This window comes from Pempheris klunzingeri, chromosome 16, assembly GCF_042242105.1.
Source record: "Pempheris klunzingeri isolate RE-2024b chromosome 16, fPemKlu1.hap1, whole genome shotgun sequence".
NCBI classification, from domain to species: Eukaryota; Metazoa; Chordata; class Actinopteri; order Acropomatiformes; family Pempheridae; genus Pempheris; species Pempheris klunzingeri.
The window spans coordinates 21,877,536-21,897,319 of NC_092027.1; the positions used below are offsets into that span (position 1 = coordinate 21,877,536).

The window sequence follows — 19,784 nt, forward strand, 5'->3', positions numbered from 1 at the left end:
CTTTGCTCAGGATTTAGATGTTGAAAGTGAGATATTCCTCCGGTGCAGCATGGTGTTGCGAGGCTTTGGAGATTAATTCAAACATGCCTTTCCCTCTTAGTTTGTCTACCTCTGGAGAGCTAGCTGCGAGCTAATGAAGTTAAAATTCTCTCTTAACTCCTTCGCGGCATCTCCTAGCACGCAGGAGCTGCAGAAATCACCAGTTTGAGGGATGGGTTAACTGTGAGCATGAATTCATCACACAATGGCCACACGTGGGCATGTCCTCCCATACAGAACTCAGTATTATTTCTGCTTTCACTGACAATTGCAAACGAGGCAGCCACATGATGTATGATATCAGTGGCAAACTCATTTACCCTGTTCGGTGTCCTACCCCAGCTTTTCCAATCTGAAAAAGACATTTTTGGACTCTGGTCTAGTATGTACTTTTACAGCTTCAGAGCAAGCAGTCACTTCCCACGCACTCATTTTGCTGATGGGGAACCAAAATCTCCAGTATTGTGTGCAACTGATGTATGTGGACAGTGAGTGCTTGTGTGCGTATTGTCTTGCTCTTTAAGTCGTATGCTATAAGTCAGGTTGATGCTCAGTCATAAAAGAAGGGGTCATCAAAGGGGAGATTGTTTTCCCTATAATTGCTCTGAGACTCTGTTTTAAGAACTGTGTAGTCTACAGCTATCCATTCACTTGGATGTGGGCGATAGGCTATCCATTACAGTGGCATATGGGCATACAGGGAGGTGAACTGTACTTCATTTATTCCTCATAGGGGAGGCATGGACACAGTGCGGTCTGTAAGTGTTTGGACAGTGACACATTTTCTATTGTTTTAGCCCTGTATTCCAGCACATTGGATTTGGAATAAAACAAGTGCTGATTTACAGCTTCAAGGATGCTTGGGGATGTTCACAGCCATAGCAAGTGAGCAGTGTAGGACTCATTGCCCTTTTCATACATTGCCTCCCCATTTTAGATTAAGGGCAGGGCAGTGATCCTAAACATTTTGAGGGTCAGACAGTGGAATGATCTGGACTGGCCAAGTCACCTGACATCAGTCCTGCAGAGCGTGTTACAATTGTGGAAAACTAGATTAAGGGCAAAAAGATCAATCAGTGTCTTCCAGACACCACTCTGTGCAGCTCCTGGATTTCCACCCATGATCTGTTCCCATGTAGTCTTTTGCCCAACTGGACCTGTCGAGGTGAAGTTTACCAACCAGAAATTTCAGAAACATCACTACAACTAATTGGGACTCATTGTCACCTTATTTCTGGGCCTAGTTGGTCCTTTAGAAACACATTGAGGGTCGGCATCATGGATGTAGTAAAAGAGATGGATACAAAAAAACCATGTTATACCCCATGACTGCTTAGTGTTGACCACCTGTGTATTGCATGTGCTCCCACTGCCCACCATTCCAATGTTCTTCTTCTCCTGCGTGGATGGTTCCCGCAGTGGCTCTTATCATTTTAGAAAAAAACAATGTTGCGGCAAGTTTCCCTTTGGATGTTTTCTGTGTTGCCAGTATGACATGATACAGACACAAGATTATTTTGTCTAAGTCTAAACTCAAGAATCAAGTGGCAGCTCATGCCTGTCAAACCAATAAGGCATTTTAGTTTTCTATGTGTTTTTAGTATGGGCAATTTAAATTCCTCCATTTACAATATTAACTAAATGCCCTCCAGAAATGCGTTTCCATCTGAGGTGCTAATGACTTGTAATTTCAAAGCTCAATTCAAGCTTTAGTTATGTTTGAATGCATTCGCTCCTGCTCTGTGGCCACTTTATTTCACATGGGTGATTTTTGCTCCAGTGCCCAGGCGTAGTGTGCATGTATTATTCAGCATGAAAGATTAATGCTGCTGATAGTTTTAACGGAATATTTCTTTGTAGAATGCAATAACACCAGAAAGTATCTTTTAGTTCTTTTCCTGGTCAATAAAAAATGATTTCCACAGCACATGAGAGACAGTTTGGGCAAGATAATTTGCCCTTTAAGGAACTGAACACAGGCTATGTTTAACTAACCATGCAGCCATGCGTTGACTCAGAACATTCGCTCTTGCTTTGTGCGATGATGTTTCAAAGAGCCGAAGCCTTTGGAGATCGGTGTAGAATCTCAGTGGCCACTTGAGGGGTTAGGACTGAGAAGAACACAAATACAATGGTAGCAGTCCACTTTGTTTTTCTATTTTCTGAGGTGTATTTCACACTTAATTGGCTGGCTATGAGAGTATGCCTGTGAGCCTGACCCGAGGTTGTGTGGGACTTTCCAGACATTCATATCATAGATATCTTTCTTTTGACCGACTTAATTTCCCAAGGTGCATGGCTGGAGTTTGCCTTCCATAAATCCCTTTTCCTGCCTCGGTCTGAGCTAGGATTTTCAGGCCCTCTTTTGCAAGTCTATTTGCAGCAATGGACTCTCTAAATGGACTAGAATATGTTACATTTCAAAGTGGAGATGGGTATGGCAGTGGGACGGTGGGACTACAGCTTCTCAATCTAACAAACCCTCTAACATCTCAGTCAGGTGTGATGGATAGTGCAGTGCAGAGCTGTAATCTTTTCTAAATCTAATCTGTCTGTTTTTCTAAAAGTAAGACCAAGCTGTTACTAAACTCTGAGTTATTCTCTCAGGAAATCAATGAATGCAGCTTTTCTTTGAATATTTCGTAAGTGTTTGGACCTCAGAAAAATCTGTTTCAGCAAAGCACCCATGATGCAATGCTAACCTGCCTTTTACAGTCCACATTTCGGCGGAGTCCATTTAATTAGGTACTAACATAATTTGATCTTGTTATCCCTGCTGTTCGCCTGTCACAACAGCTCAATGAATTTCATGCTGTAAAACTGACAATGGCCCAATGAAAAAGTTCTCTCACGTCTTCATCGTCAGCTCAAATTAACGTGATCTTTTTTTAATATTAAACAAAAATACACTACATGGCCACCCTCACATTACACCCATATGTGATTACTGGACATCCCATTCAGAGAGCAGTGGGGCTGCCAAAGCAGAACGGCTCCAGGAACAAAACGCAGACTCGTCCAGCAGAAAACTCGAACTTGGCTAAATTCTTGCTGGACTGTGAGATGCCATCAGGCAAGGCACTGCGTTGGCCAATCCTAATACCTGCAATCGCAAATTCCAGGCTGACTCCTTCAGACTATTTCATCTGGACAAAAAAGTGTAAAAACGACAGGTTGTGGTTCATGTGGAGTCATGTGACAGACGGTTTCTTGGCAGGGTGCGGTAACTTCCTGGAGTCTCAGCTGGTTGTCTGACAACCTCACAGTGACAACAAGACTCCAGGAAGTCACAGCTCTTGGCCAAGAAATACTGCAGCATGTGCCACCATGGGGAAGGGCTAAATACGCCAACCGTGAGCTGCAATATCCCTGATTCGAATCTGAATGAAATACCCCAAAAAATCATTAATGAAAACGTAAATAATCTGGCATTTAACCCTTCACAGTTTTTTGTATTTAAGTATTAAACAAAGGAGACATAATTTGTTCAGTTTTAGAGGTTCTGGAACACAGATTTAATTACGCTTGGCCCGGCCAGGCCAGCTGTTTACCCCTGTTTCCACTCTTTTAAGTTTCCAGTTTGACATTTGGGAAGTACGCCTAATTGAAAATTGTATTTCCCAAAATGTCAAACTACTTCTTTAAGAGACTGGATGAAGTTTAACTGAAGCGTAACGTGAACTGGGTGAGCTTACAGGCATTCAGTGATTAATCAGCTCGGTTCTGAATTTATTAAAAATTAATCCGGTAATGTTATTTACTTTATTAGACATTTTCTTTATTTACATCATCTATCACTGAATGCTGCTTTTGATCTTTAATAGCGGTACAGTCTAATGGTGTATTTCCCTGAGCTCATTAATTACAAATGGCTTTTAATTCCACTGACATCTTATTCTAATGTATTCATGTATCTTTGTCCTTTCCCAGACTTCCAGTGGGTTCAAGGAGATGTTTGTGAAGTGCAGCTCATGGTCTACAACCCCATGCCTTATGAACTTCGCGTTGAGAACATGGTCAGTGAACTTTTTTACACCTAAACTTGAAATGTTCTGCAATAACATGCTTTAAAAGGAGAATCCAGGGGCTTAAATGTGTGATAAATCTGTATTTGTGGAGAACAGGAGGTTGCTGACATGCTTTTTCTTGCAGTAGTAATACAGTTCAAACAGTCCCTCTGCACTCACCTCCAAGTTAAGACAGGACAAGTGAAAGTGCTTTTGTACCCATGATAGCCTAATTAAGGTCCCTTAAAAGCTTTTTTGACAGTTTAATACCATAATGATCGTATGAGGTGGTGAGAACAATCTCCTCTCACTCCTGACAGTAAGAAAACATCACCCCCCCCCCAGTGTCATTACTTTTATGGTTTCACACACCATCCTGTCAGACCAAATAGGTTCTATATTGAGGTAAGAGTAAGACCATTTGCTCTTCTTTTCCATGCAAAATAAAGTTTAAAAAGAGCCATCGGGCACCAGGGAGTCCAATTTAATTGTATTGTTTAATAGCTGCATGGTGACTGCAGAACATTTCCTAATTAAAGGACCTCCATCTGTAGTGCAGACCTACACGTCTGTGACATCTATTTCTCATTTATGTACTTGACTCACTACGTTAGGCGCTCTCTTACCATTCCTTTACACACACACGCACACACACACACCCACCAGTTGAGCCACTTTATCAGGTTCAAGGGTGCAAAAGATTACCACTGCTGTGTGTGTTTATTAATGCAGTGATGTGGGACAACCTTGTAATGCAAAGCAATCATCAGGCTCCATAAACGACCAGCAGGGAGAGGCCAACTTTCAGCTGCCAGATAGCAGGGGCACACACAGCGTCGCATGCAATGTACTACCTGTCAAAAGTGATGCCTTTAATTATTTGGAAAGTTGAGAACAAATTGCCATGAAAGTTTTGTGGCAGAGCGTGAACGGAGACAGTGGCCTCTTAATTGTAGCAGCTGTCTTGGAGCTGATGCCAAATAGACTTGGACAGGTCTTGCTGCTTGATTTAGCCGCGCTGCACCGCCTGATAACGGCACATGCTGTTACAGACACAGGAATTGCAGACGACTTCCAGTTTGGAACATCTGGAAAGTGTTTAAACCGGAAGGAGTAATCACCAGCCAGTTGTCTGTTGTTGAGTGTGTATTTGTGTTAAAGCTCCAGTGAAGCAAATTTGTGTGTGATAAATATGATCTCACCAGATCACAAAGTGGGGCTGCAACAGAACAACCACAAAAGTGTTTCATCTCTCCAGATATACAGCAGATGACTTTTACTCTTTGAAAATGGTGATTTAGAGCTTAAAAAGCAAAGTACAAGCCTGGAAGTATTTCTCTGAAACATTAAGTTTTTTGCTGCTTCAGTCAAACATAGAAATGTGTTTTATATATAATTATATATTCATACATAAACACTTGACAGCAGGCCAACAAAGGGCAGTTTGAATAAACGTGTCTTCAGTTGCTTTTTAAAAGCATAATTTGAGACTGCAGATTGAATTTCAAAAGGAAGGGCGTCCGACAGTGTCGGCGCCACCACTTCAAAGGCATCATCACCTTTGGTTTCTTTGTCCAGAGCGAGGGACTGACTGTCAGCCCTGGTCAGAGGACCTAAGAGACCTACTGGTGATGTACGGATGAAGCAGGTCAGAGATGTAACTGATGCCTGACCACGCAGGGCACAACATGTGAAAACAAGACTCTTAAATTGAATCCTGCACTTAATGGGACGCCAGTGTAAAGAGCACAGGATTAGTGTGAACAGAACAGCCAGTTTTTCAGTCTCATTAGGTTTAACCCTTTATTGGGCAAGGGACCATATTTGGTAACTTAAGTGGAAGTTCAAAATGCCGCCCCTTGCCTCACCAGAGGCAGTAGAACTACGAGGTTTCTCCAAGCTAATCAGCAACAATCAGGCTACATGACAGACCGGCATGAAAACCATATATGGTAACTTCATTGACCCTGATTTTCACCGTAACATTACATTTTTTATTTGAAAAACTCACAAAAGAAAAAGTCTTTTGAATTTCTAAGTATTTCTATGAGTGCCATATAAAGGGTTAAAGGAGACATACAGCTGGATTTCATCAGCACAACAATAATAAGAGATACCCTTAAATCTGCTGTTAATATCTCCTACACCAGGCAAATGATAGGACAAACCCTGAGGCACACCAAGTGACACAGAAAACCTCCTGTCCAAAAGGTAGGAGGAGACCCAGGGCACTCCCAGAGACACCAGAAGGGCTTAAATGGAAATGCTGTATCAGCCCCCAAATAGCAAAAGCTGGCTAATGCACTTGATGAACAATATGACGGGTGATCTGAAGTTCAGGGAGTTGCCGCACGTCCCTCAATATATAAGCAGGTTTGCAAAGTTGCTGTGAGGTGAAACAATGAAGCAGGCAAGGTCATATAGTGATGAGGATGCCATTACCTCCTCCCCACCTACAGCAGAATTGATCAGGTCACAGATGGAGGCTGAAGTCCCTCACAGCTCCACGGCAGCTGGGAACTTCAGGTGGTGTTGCAGAGTCACGCAGGTAGAGACAAACAGGGTGACGCAAGCTGCCCAGAGCTCCTCTGTACCCCCAGACAAAGTGACTGCCGTTAGACCGGAGCAACCATCTATCTACTGTACATAAACCAGCTCTCTGAAACACACTGGGAAACAAACACACACAAGGTCTTTTTTTTCCATCTTCTGTCACCAAGGTGACCCTGTAGTTTGGCAGCACAGGACCTCCTTCTCAGTCACCACACGACTTCAGCACTAATACCCAGCTTTACTTTGTGCTTTATCGATTTTCTATTAAAGTGGTGCTTTTTACCACAACCCTCACCTCCACCTTTCATTTTCACAGGGGTCACCGTCAGATGCTTCTGTCAATCTCCCCTCACACAAGTTTGGGATGTTTATTTTCTTTTTCTCAAAATGACAAATGATACTTTTTAGTTTAGTCTCTTACTGAACCTGAAGGTCGTCTGAGTGGATCCATCATTTACTTCAATAATGAAATAAGAAAATCATATATATCATCATCCAGTATGGTTGAGATACTGCTAGAAACTGAAGTTTTATTTCATGTACAGTGTCCGTCTTGGGAATCTGTGTATCTTATTGTTGTCTGGGACTGTCTACATGGTTTGCTTTGTTATCAGATGTGCACACAATCAGAATCATAAGTAATAATCAGCCTGTTATCATCGCATCAGTTAAAGCAAAACAAAAGGTTAACAGCACACTGTCAGTATGTACAATGAAGTCAATGCACACCAGCACAAACGATACGATTAACTTTGCACATGCACTAATCGTTACTGCTAGTGAAACAGGCTAATTAACCTTTTCAAGGCTGAATGCAAATGAACTATCTCCAATAGGTTAACACTGGTACTTGTGGCTTCCCAATAAAGGCGCATAATGTCCTGAAGGGAAAGCAAGGAGAGTTTAAATCACAGCCACGGTACCTCAGAGGCTCAGCTCTTCGGCAGCCTACTCTCTAGTGAGGTAGTGTCTGCTTTTAGGGATTGATGCAGTCATTACGTCACCTCAGTCTGCCTCGTGCAACCAGGCAGTGTGTACTGGGAATGTAAATACAGTTATTCTGAGGGCGCATGATTCCACATTCAAAGAAAACTTCAAAGCCACATGAAGGGCTTTTTTGACTACAAATGAGGCTCAGGTGATATGGCCTGTTTTGTCACTGCAGCCTTTGTGACAGCGATACACGGTGTATTTTTTTTTTTTTATCACAGACTATTGAAATCCTGCAGTTGACGTCACAGCCTCTAACAGCTCCCATACAGGCGGGCAGAGACCACACTGTTCTCAGACTGCTAAGGCAGCTACTTTCAGATGAGACAGTCTCATCAAAGAAAATTACCAGGCACGTGTAAAAAAAATTTGCATAAACAGATGAAGGACCAAACCCACATTTCAATTTCACACTCCTTTCAACAATGGATATGTGTGTGTTCACAAGGCTTTGCAGTGATTGTTACAAATGATGACTTTCAGCACTGATAGACAGTGCAGCTCAAGGGATAGAAATATCGCAAAAACCAGATGATTACAATGAATTACGAATATGTTGGGTCCTTAGAGGATACATTTTAATGACTTTTCATCCAGCACCACCATCAAATGACTTTATGGCCAAATCCCTGTTAAACTCAGGCAGACTGTGTTTAGTGCTAGTGGACAATGGATATTTATTTCTTTATTTTCACACAGTGCTGCACAGCCTCAGTATGGTTTGGGATCGTAATTTGTTTAAAAATGGCATTTGAATTTGTTAAAGTGTTAATGTTACAGTAAATCCAGAAATGGGGCTCACTCACTCCACTCAGGAGCTCAATTCAACTAAAGTTACAATAGTAACTGCACAATGAAGCATTAAGTACAGTTTCATGAGATAAGAATGAATTCAGTGCTGATGGATGACAACATCACTACAGTCTACTAGAAAGACTGTCTTGGTTGCTCCTTCGGGCCTTCGCAGTTGTTTTGAGGCCAGATGTGTTGAATAATTCCAGTTAATGACAATTTTTTCAAGTTTTATTTGCAGCACAGTTTTTGCTCTCAGTGATAATAATACCTTACTCATACATTTCTTTCCTGAGATCTGGTATTGCAATGATATCACGAAAAAAGCCCAGCAGGTTAAGAAGCAACCTGTCTAGTTTAAATGATGGTGGAAAAAATGTGATGACAAGAAACCAGAATTATCCACAAATTTCTTTATGCAATTGGTATTTCTGAGTTGATTTACATTCACATCAAAAACTTTTATAAAAGGACTCGATGCACATTGGACAGCCAGCTCAAGATTTCCCAATGCTTAGAAAACCTGTGCATAGGATGTCTCAACAACGCCCAGTGGGAGTTTGGACTGCTGAATCTGAAACCTGTCTGATCCCCTCTTCCTTTTGTGGTGTGATCTGTAGGACCTATTTTCAATCACTTCTCAGCCACACATGACTCAAGTGGCCATTTCCCATGGAGAGCAATTTTCTGCAATGGAAATGGACATTGCATGCTGGCAGAGATTTAATCTTCAGGGCATCATGGGTAAATGAAGATGACAAATCATATTAAACATGGAGAAGTTCTTCACACTGAACTCTTCCCGGGATATGGGTAGTTACACATCACCCTACTTTCTGGAGTGACCAAAGAGTCAAAGGAGTGCAGAAAGTTTTGATTTCTTTTTTTTTTTAAGAAGTTTCACAGTCAGTTCCTGTGTCCTTTCTGCTACAATGAAAGTTTGATCATGCCCCACCCTGTCTTATCTTGTTTCTAGGGTTTGCTGACCTCAGGAGTGGAGTTTGAGTCCTTGCCCGCTGCGCTGTCCCTGCCTGCAGAGTCTGGCCTGTACCCTGTCACTCTGGTTGGCGTCCCACGTACAGCTGGCAACATCACCGTCAATGGTGTGTCCATTACTCAGATGTTTACACATCATAATGAGCTGGTCAGATTAGCTGTGTTGCATTCGAAACGCTTGATCTTCACTTTAGGCTCACGTCCTGTGCTTCAAAACACCAACAAACAATTCCTGTTTTCTGCATTTGAACCCAGGTTACCACACATCAGTGTTCGGCGTGAACAGTGATTGCCTGTTGGAGGGTCTGCCTGGCGTGAAGACTGGCGGCTGTTTGGTAGAGGTCATTCCCTCCCTGCCTCGTCTCCAGCTCAGCACATCGCTACCAAGGTCAGAATCTCTCTGAACCCCATCTGCTTTGTTTTCATGGTTGCAGTCATTCGTTAAAGCTGCAGGTACGAGATAAACTTAACACCAGCACAGCAGATAACCGTCAAACAGGCAGGGCTACAGATGTGCATTTATGCAGAGTTTGGTTATGTCCACAGTGCTTAAACATCTAGCTAACCAGATTATGTGGCAAGTTGATGGGGCAGTCTGTAAGTAGGACAGTGACACATTTTCCATTAAGTTCTGTTCTCCAGCACATTGAATATGAAATGAGACGAGAGCTTAAAGTGCTGATTCACACTTTTAAATGTATGGTGTTTACATCCGCATCTGATAAAGTGAATTCACAGGAGCACAATTTCTGAAAAGAATTAAAATAAACTTCAAATAAACATCAGCACAACAATGATGACAAGAAACAACAACCAAAATAATAACAGCAACTAAAATACTAATAATAGGAATATGACTAATAATGAGCAATATGGTAACAGTGAAAAACATGGCAATAGTTCATGTATGAATAATAATAACACGACTAATATCAGTAAAAAGTGTCGGCGGCCAACGATCCGCAGTAGTGATTCATGAAGCCAGAGAACCACAGCCAGGAGAACCAGGACCAGGATCCACAGGAACCGGAGAGATGAGAAGAGCTCAAAAAGGCTCCGGGGAAGATACCAAGTTAGTAACCGACATTAAAGAGACATGAAGTGTAAGGATGGGGAGGAAGAGGAGGAGAGAGGAGCCTTCATAGGCTTCATCAAAAAGGAAGGTTTTTAGCCTACTCTTGAATGTAGAGAGGGTGTCTGCCCCCCCGAACCCAAACTGGAAGGAGGTTCCACAGGAGAGGAGCCTGATAGCTGAAGGCTCTGGCTCCATCACTACTTTAGAGGACTTTAGGAACCACCTGTAGGCCTGCAGTCTGGGAGCACAGTGCTCTAGTGGGGTAGTACGGTACTATGAGTTCTTTAAGATATGATGGAGCCTGATCATTAAGAGCCTTGTAGGTGAGGAGAAGGATTTTAAACTCTATTCTAGATTTTACTGGAAACCAGTGAAGAGAAGCCAGTACAGGAGAAATATGATCTCTTCTCCAAGTTCTTGTCAGTACACGAGCAGCAGCGTTCTGGAGTCTTTAAGGACTTATTGGGGCCACCTGACAATAAGGAGTTGCTATAATCCAACCTGGTAACAAAAGGTGAATGTGCAGCTCCGTGTCACCGGCCTATTGGATATGTATTTTCAGAATGAATATGATCATTTGGGAAGTGGCTGTGACTTAAACTGCTAATTAATGCTGATGATGGTAGTTAGCATTGCTGCTCTAAACACATGTTCATAGAAGAGTTTAAGCGGTGAAGTAAATATTGCTCATTTTACTCAAACACTGCCCCGGCTCTTGTCCACTGAAACACAGCGAAAGCCTTGGCTGCATATCACGAAACAAAACTGATGATATTTGTAATAGAGCATTTATTCCCATGTCTGGAATAAGTTTTCAAAATGTAGGGTGCGCAAATCATATTGCATGCATTCTGTAAGCTGTAATGGCATTCATTTCCAGTGCACTAAAAGCAAGAAACAGGAGCAGAAATCATGGGTTAAATTAATACTGGGTAAAGCACCCTGTTGGAGTGTTGTAAATCATTCTGACAGTGGAGCTGCTACAGAATCCACTATTTAGGTCATGCCTGTAAGTACAGCACTTCAGCAGCTTTTGATGTGGAAAATCTTTTTATTCTCTGCTGCTGGAAGAATACCGTAGCAGATACATAAAGCAAATAGAATACAAATGCAACATGTGGTCTCCTGGGCCCTCTCACTGCGTCCACAGGTAGACCTTGAGCTTTGACTTCAGTCGAAGAGGTACCTCATTGACTTCTGAGATATCTTCTTGCCTGGAGCACTAAGCTGCCGTTCTTCCAGCTTTTCCTTTTCACATTACTGACATCCGTGTTAAACATTAGCTTGAAGTATTTATTAACATTTTTAAAAGCTCAGAGACGCAGATCTACCACATGCCTTCAGCCGTGTTTTATGAAACTGTTTAAAAAGCCAGAGTTTAAAAGAGAGAAATATCCACTAAAATACAAACCATACAAACAAAAGTGTTGCTGGCAAAGTTTCAAAACCAATTTGCTTTTCAGTATTTTTGTTATAAAAAGGTGTTTATTGTAGCTGTCAAGATCCATTTGAAATGTATGTAACATTTGGTAGCACAGTGCTGCGGTGGTTAGCCCTGTTGCCTCTTACACGTTCTCCCTCCCCCTCGAGTTTAAACTCACAAAGAAAAGTGAGCATTACATGATGCAGTGTAGCTTTACTCTTTAAATGACTATTCCATTCATTTTACTAGGTGTCCCCGTGCTGCGTTCTGTATGTTCTGCACTTTCTTGAGAATTGAGTGCCATTATGAGTAAAACACTGTCATTCGCTCAATATGCACAGAGGCAGTCTGTTGTTAATACTGTGCACAATCCTGAATAACATCTGACTAAAGATTTGAAACCAGGCTTGTGGCCTTGTTTCATTTATCCCAGGTGTGATTTTGCTCTACTTAATCAAAATTGGAGCTTAGCTTTCACATCTTTAAACCTGTAACTAAATCTAACAGTCCAAATGACGTTTAATGGCAAAACCCACAAATCACTGAGAGCAGCGTTAAACTCTCAGCAGGACACCCCACTGTGGGGAAAAAAGGCCATCAAGAAATGACATTCCAGCTAATGACATCCCAAAAGGCTTTTATCATCAGCAAAATGTGAGAGACAGCATTTTAAACTTTATCTGTTGATTAATGCCTTAATGATTAATGTTCTTCAAATTATGATAGAAATTTAATGGAAGCGTTCCCATCACCTCAAACCATGTCAAACTCGCCTAATGTGTCATGAGTTATTTTCTTAGATATCCTACTTCCCCCAAGAGAATAAAAAGCCTGTAATTGACTACATTAAGACTGTCTATCATCACTGAAAAATCCTCGTTTCCCCCACAAACCCACACAGGTCAGCCCATACGCCTCAGCCAATGTCCAAAGAGGAACTGTCCAGCTCCGTGTCCGTCCAGCTTTTCAATGGAGAGACCCAGCAGCTGATCATCACCTTGGAGAACATTGGATTGGAGGACATTGAGACTCTGGAGCTCACCTCCAAGACCGTCAGCACCAAAGGTTGGTACCCATATCATGCTGCCATGTCTGGTGACTCTACTCTCATCTCAGACGTTTAGGAGTGAATAGGAAGTTATGTTCAGCGCGGTACGGCAAAGAAGAAAGGAATGACGACGTGGATTAATTATTGGATAATAATTGGATTAAGTTCAGAAACAACCAGTCGTGTGTTTGAGGTTATTGATGTGCTTGTTATCAGTGCTGTTTTAGTCCAGACAGCTTTTGATGTACTTCACCACCCACTGACTTTCTCTTGCAGCTCCCGTGTCCGCTGTACCACAGAGGTCACTACCTGTTGTCTTTGGTTCCACATCTTTCATGCCCCCATGGCTTTTCACTCTGTGTTCCATCTCTTTGTTCAGCACCTGCTCAGGTCCTCAGATCTCTGCAGTCCCCCTCGCTCTGTCTGGCTGTCTCTGTGTCTACCTTTTGCTTTTTTGTCTTTGTCTGTATGGGAAAAAAAACATCATTAAAATAGGCAACAACATTTCCAAACATTGCACTGTTATACTTAAGCCCCTGGCATGCCTCCCTTGTCTTACCTGTGGTCAGCAGTCCTGCCAGTTGATGAACAGTAAGTGAGGTCCAAAATGAAATTTAAAATCCCACTGTATGTCTGTTCAACACAGCTGAAGTGAATTCCAAAATATGTTGTGTGGTGCATCATTATCGTACTGCTAGGGATGTACACTACCTCTTCACTTTGCCCAAATAGCGTAGGACACCAGTACCATTACCTGTACCCTTACAGTGGTACTGATACCAATAGAGTACTTCACTTGATACCCTTTCTCTTGGCTTGATGAGCCACTTTATCATATTACTGATATTCTCGATTTTCCTGAGACAATCCCTCCACATTTTATGTATTTGGTTTCGTCAGACACCACAGGTGTGTATTGTAGTTATACTTTTGAACTGTCTGGGTTGTAGCTGCTGCGGCAGTGGGCCAATCACACATTAGGTTAAACTGAAAAACAGTTGCAGTGATTGGCGGCGAGCAAAACCAAACACGTCATTTTTTCCACATGTGTACAAAAAGGATCGAATGCAGGTTATTTCAGTCGACACGCTAAAGTTATCGAGTACTGATACCCAGCCCTAGTGCTCTCTGGGGGATAAACTGATAAACACAATTAGATAACAAAATTACTTTTAAATCAGTTCACATGAATACATTTGAAACATGATGGATAGTGTCAATCAAGACATACTTGAGCTTATTTGACAGTGCTGTGGGGGTACAGTGGGAGACAAACTTGTTGGGAACCACAAACAGGTGATAATATGCAGCAGGTTTCAGATAAACTCAGAAATCAGCTTTTTTTATTTCTGCGCTCCCAGTGGGAGTTCAGGATCACACAGTGATGGCTGGGAGCCATCAATATCCATATATATGGAACTGATCTGACATTTCCAGAGCAGACCCAGAGTTCTACCTTTCATTGAAGACAGACTATCCTAACGCATCACCCTGTCCGTGGGTTCACTCTCATCTTGTCTTACCAGGCGGTTTCTGTCAGGCTTGCAATGCTCAGTTATATATTTCCTTCACAGCATGTCACAGACTCTCTAGAGATGGAAAAATCTTTGGTGAGCACCCTTGATGTAGATTTTATGGGCCAATGGCAGTGTGGTGAAAGCATTGGTGTATATTTTCGTCGTTGCCTGGAAACTTCTATAAAGAAGCCCAATCGAGCCCGCAGTCGATGTGGGTAAGAATTCACCTGTCAATGGTAACTAGTGCAGGCCTCTAATTAACATAGTCTGGGATTTGAGGTGACTGTCTACCTTTCAGAGCCTCCCTGCTTCTCACATACCCCGCTCCCACATGGCCGGACTCCAAGGTATGATGTAGTCTCTCTAGTTAACAAGAGTTCTCTTTGAAATAGAATTGTTGTTGGGGTTGTTGGAAATGATGTAGGCTCCAAGTGTAGTTTTGCCTCCAAGGGAGTGTTATTTTCAGAGTTGGATGAACAAGCAAAAAAGAGCTGACTTCTCTAGACCTGAATTAGAAAAACACCATCTGTAGTTTCACACAAAAACTTTTGACAAAACCTGAATGACTGAACTCGAAACCATTTACGAAATAATAGTAGACTTAACTTCTACTATATACCTGGTTTGATTAATACATACGCAAACGTTAAGAAAATAAAATGCCCCAACCCAGTGTTACATAGTTATGTTAAAACTTAACAATCAATCAGTGTTTAGTATTCATTTAGAACACTGGGAACAAAAAATAGTTCAATAAAAGTGAATACATCGGTAACACCCAATAATAAATGAACAAAACTACATATCTGGCCTTTTCCTTTTCCCTCCTCACTCACAGTCCCTTAAAGCTCCGGGGCTGGTTGGAGGGCAAAGGTCAAAAGGTCAAATTCTTAGAAAAATTGTCATTTTCAGTTCTAGCAGATAAAACTGGCCAAAGGAGAAACCACCAACAAAGCTCCTCTTCTGGCACTTTCTCGTTCAAACATCTGAGTGAATAATCGTTGTCTTCATCCTTGTTTCTAAGTTTCTACTCTTTGTTTTCTGCTTTATCTTTTTTCAGTCCTCCCAAGCTGTCTCCTTCTCTCCTCCTCCTTATCTCCTCCAGTTTCAGGGATTAACTTCTTCACTTAATTATATTCCTCTGATTCTCTTTTTGCCTTTTTCTTCGCCTCCCCACACCATTCTCTGTTCAGAGCAGGTCTTCCTTTCCAGGCGAACAGAGTCTCCAGTCGCACTTATTCTTTGAAACCACAGCACTAAAAATGTAAAATTCAATTCTTTCTATACTTTGTTCTAGTCCCTTTTTAAAATAACGACATTTAGTCCCCACATTCAGAGACATAAAAAGAGGGTGGAAGAAAGATGGTCCTCCTAATGTAAAGAATGGTCAAGCCTCCATCCGAATGCAGCACAAATTGGAAATAGGGAGATGACGTCAAATAAAGAGCTGCGGTCAAACCTCAAAGAAAACATGATGGAAATATGGGATTTTGTCGGTTTCATACGTAGTCGTTCGAGGAGGACCGATGCCTTCTTGTTGTCCTACCACAGACCTGATGTTTTCGTCTCCTCAGTGCCCAGTGACATTTAAAGAAGCATCTCAGAGCAACCATCAATGAACTCAATGAAGAAATCAATGAAGTTAGGTTGTCTTTTACTGATAGGGCACGGATATTAAAACAAGACATTACTTTGAAGAATGAAAACATGTCTCTCTATAAACCCTTTTTCCATTTACCAAAATAAGGCAAACTGAAAATGCATCAGTGTTTGATATTGCCTAAACGTATTGCCAGCTTTCTGTACTTCAGTCTTCACTACTAGACACATTACGCTCAGTGCTAGAAATGTATCGAAGTTTGATACCCAGCCCTGATTACTGAACAACTTGGACAACTATACTTATATTAAAGGCTATAGTAAGGCTAGCAATATTCTGTATTTTCTTTTTTATCACTATTACATACAGATGCACTATAATGTGTATTGATTTTAAGTAATGCCTGCCTTATAACTTTAGCTCATAACGTTATTAGTACACATACAAACTGCTACGTGTGAGTCCATTACCATGTGATTAGAAGATCAAACTGATGCAGTACACACATAATACTGTGAACCCATTGAAATATGATCACCATTTCATTTTCACATTAGCACTTTAGTATATTGGGTATACTATGCATAACTTTTTTTCTTTATCTTGCTCTGCTTTTCTTGTCCTTGAGGGACCTGAGCAGCAGCGTCTGGAAGCGACGATAATGTTGTTATCAGTATTCTAGCTATCTCTACCTTTGCAGTCAGTATTGTTTTGGCTATTTTGGATCACACAGACTCATACTACCTCTGATACACATGCACACGAGTCTGAAAAAAGCCAAACACAATATTGATATACATTTAGCTTCATCATTACGAGCAATAAATCGTTTTTTATTACTTGTCTTAGTTAAGCGTTTCGCCCCCAGATAGTTCATCTTCTCTGTCATATCCATGCTGGAAAAACACAGCTTGTAATATACATTATCAGTGTTCCAAGTAATCTGTGCTCATCTCCACCCTCATTCTGTAATTTTGGATAAATGAGCAGTATCCAAGCACATACTGTGCCCCACAAAACCGTGTGGCACAGTGACCACAGTCAAGATTCCCTTCTTTTCTGCCATCTCCATGGGTGAGCTCTTGCAGCAGGCTTCATTACAGCACAAAGAACCAACCCCTGGAAGTCATTAACTATACCACATCTGAGCTGGGAGACCTTTGAAGACCATTTTAATGTCAGATCAGCTTCCGTCTGGAGTATGTCACAGGATCACTTTTTAAATTTAATCTGGGTGTCACTCTGTTCCTAAAGGATGCCTGCGATGGTGTTTGATGTGGAAATTGTGTAAGTGGTTGTATTGAGTGATAACATATCCAGGACGCACTCTTACCACTAAGGTAATTTAAGAAATTAAGACATTTCTCCTCGGACATTAGCCGTTATTAAGATAGAGAATCGTATTTGTTTGCGCAGATGGAACCTGTGGCTTAACAGAACCAAATCATAAGCTTCTCTCTCAGCCATTGACAATCTCACAATTTGCATAATTTTTAAAAGTAAAGGAAAAAACATGCCACCTACATCCCATATCTCATTAAGATGTATTAGTTTACCCCTCAAGAGATTACAGTCGGTTTTAAAGTCGTATGTCTTCCCCCACAAACATGTTATTTTGATGTTCTCCGAAGTTTTTTTTGTAGTTTTTGCAGATAGAGTGACAGCTCTGTCAGACTGGCTCAGTCGAACATGAGCCGACCAGCCACACTGTTATGTTCAGGAAAATACTCGCATTTCCTTGAGGCATTTCCACTTTGTGTATATGTTCAGTAATTCTTGTATTTAGGCTGCAGTAGCTGAGAAAAGGAAGCTGTGCTATAGAATATGACTCAATTTATTTTTACAGTTTTGACCTCATTGACATTGTCTGTCTGCTGAGGTAAAGGTCTATAGTTGTGTGGTACCATTTTCACTTTTCTTTTAATAACTTTGGTTTTGTGAAAACTCTACACTACTTACAGTGATTTAGGACTCCAGATGAAATGACATTACCTCTACAGCATACATATCAGCTCTGTAAATCAATTGCCCGCACCACCAACTGAATCACTTCATTTTGATCAAATTTTGCATAGTAACATCAGCATTCTAACCACAGAAAACAACGACGCATATTAGCTTTCCCGCTAACGTCTCCTTTTTGTCTTACTTACAAACAAGAACATACATCTTGTCCTGCATCTCAGCTTGTGGAACCAGCGACCAAACAACCTTCCCCTTCACTGCTACCGTCAGTCTGTGGGGTAGATGGCTAATTAGGTGTTCAGCTGCAGCACTTTAAACAGCATGCAAATATATCTGCATATGTCAGTTTGGTGCACTTAGATGCCGGCGTGGTCCTTACTCTGTACTACCACTAACTACATGCTCTCTGCCCATGGCCTGTAAACTGTAGCACAAGCTTGTTTACTGGAGTTCAGGGTGCCAGCTGCTGTCAGTCAAACATGGATATGCCCCTCTAGCTGCTGAGAGCAAAAAGAGCATTTCTGATATTTTCCCAAACACCTTTTTTTTCTGTCATTAATAAAAACTGATAGCAACACGTTGAACAAGCACGTTGACACAATTTTTGGCTGCAAAAAGTGGGATGACTAAATGTGCCTTCAGCTACACTATAAGCAAACCTTATTTTGGAAATAATGTTTGTTATTTAGTTGGTGCTGTTTGGACAGATGTTGCATTGGGGACGAAGGCGAGGAAGGAAGGCTCCTGTACTTAGGTTGTCATTGTCTCATGTCAAGTTGTATTAGGCCTTTATGGGCTTGTCATGCTGCTGTGTCAAGTCTGTCTGTGAGAGCTATTTTGTCTAGTTGTGTTTAAGGAATCAGATGGGCTGCAGAACTATTATGTGAAGACTTTTTTTTTTTTTTTTAACGTTTCAAGGTTATTTTATCTAAAATAAGCATAGAAGCAGTGTTTGTAGCAGAGTGTTTTATGACCCTTGGAAAGCTGTTAGTAGATGCCTTTGAAATAATCACATTTGCAGGGTATTGTTTCCAGTTTGTTTTAGAGGCTGATAATTGGAATGTACCTCTTTTTGCACTGCAGCAATACTACAGCGTGTGGTATCCTCGTCTCTGCAGCACAAAAGGTTGCTGTGTTTTATGTTTTCATCATATTGAATAACAAGGTCTTTAAGTGTCTCCTTGTTAGTTGATGAAGTCTTTTGTAAAAACGATTTCAAGTGTTTGAAAATGACAGTTCAGCCAAAGCTCACTTACTGCCTCAGGGGAAGACATCTGAGAGCTGCATGATACAACCCAACCTGCTAATTGCGTTGCAGTGCAATTGATCATCCAGTTCTTTTCTCTATGTAACTTCAGAAACCGCTGCAGTTTCAAGTAAAGCGCCTTCAATAAGCCTTGTCCTTGAGGAAAATTACCACATTTTAATGAATATGTATTTTTAATCTGGTCATTCTAATTTTTACTGGTGTTTTACCACCTCACTCCATTAATGATGAGGAATCACCCACTTAAAACAGTATTATTTAAAGCTGATCTCTCAATGGGGTTTAGTTTAGATAGTTTGCATGTTCTCCCTGTTTTTGTTGCTTCTCTCCAGGCGCTCCGGCTTCCTCCCACAGTCCAAAGACATGAAGGTTAATTAGTGACTTTAGATTGCCCGTCGGTGAGAGTGAGTGTGAATGGTTATCTATCTCTATGTGTCGGCCCTGTGATTGACTGGCGACCAGTCAAGGGTGTAACCCCGCCTCTCTCCCAATGTCAGCTGGGATTGGCTCCA

General features: G+C 41.5%; 2 protein-coding genes across 3 annotated transcripts in view; both read left to right on the plus strand.

Moving 5' to 3' along the window:
• sh3bgrl3 (SH3 domain binding glutamate-rich protein like 3) overlaps nt 1-19,784 on the plus strand; it is a 65,628-nt gene that overhangs the window by 44,863 nt on the left and 981 nt on the right. The gene's annotated exons all lie outside the window — the stretch shown is intronic.
• The window catches only part of trappc9 (trafficking protein particle complex subunit 9), a 183,378-nt gene that overhangs the window by 36,716 nt on the left and 126,878 nt on the right, over nt 1-19,784 (plus strand). For both annotated transcript variants that reach the window (XM_070846006.1, XM_070846007.1), the window contains 4 exons: nt 3,970-4,055; nt 9,358-9,484; nt 9,633-9,765; nt 12,777-12,940. In XM_070846006.1, coding sequence (XP_070702107.1) covers nt 3,970-4,055; nt 9,358-9,484; nt 9,633-9,765; nt 12,777-12,940 — 510 coding nt within the window. The remainder of the gene's footprint in view (nt 1-3,969; nt 4,056-9,357; nt 9,485-9,632; nt 9,766-12,776; nt 12,941-19,784) is intronic.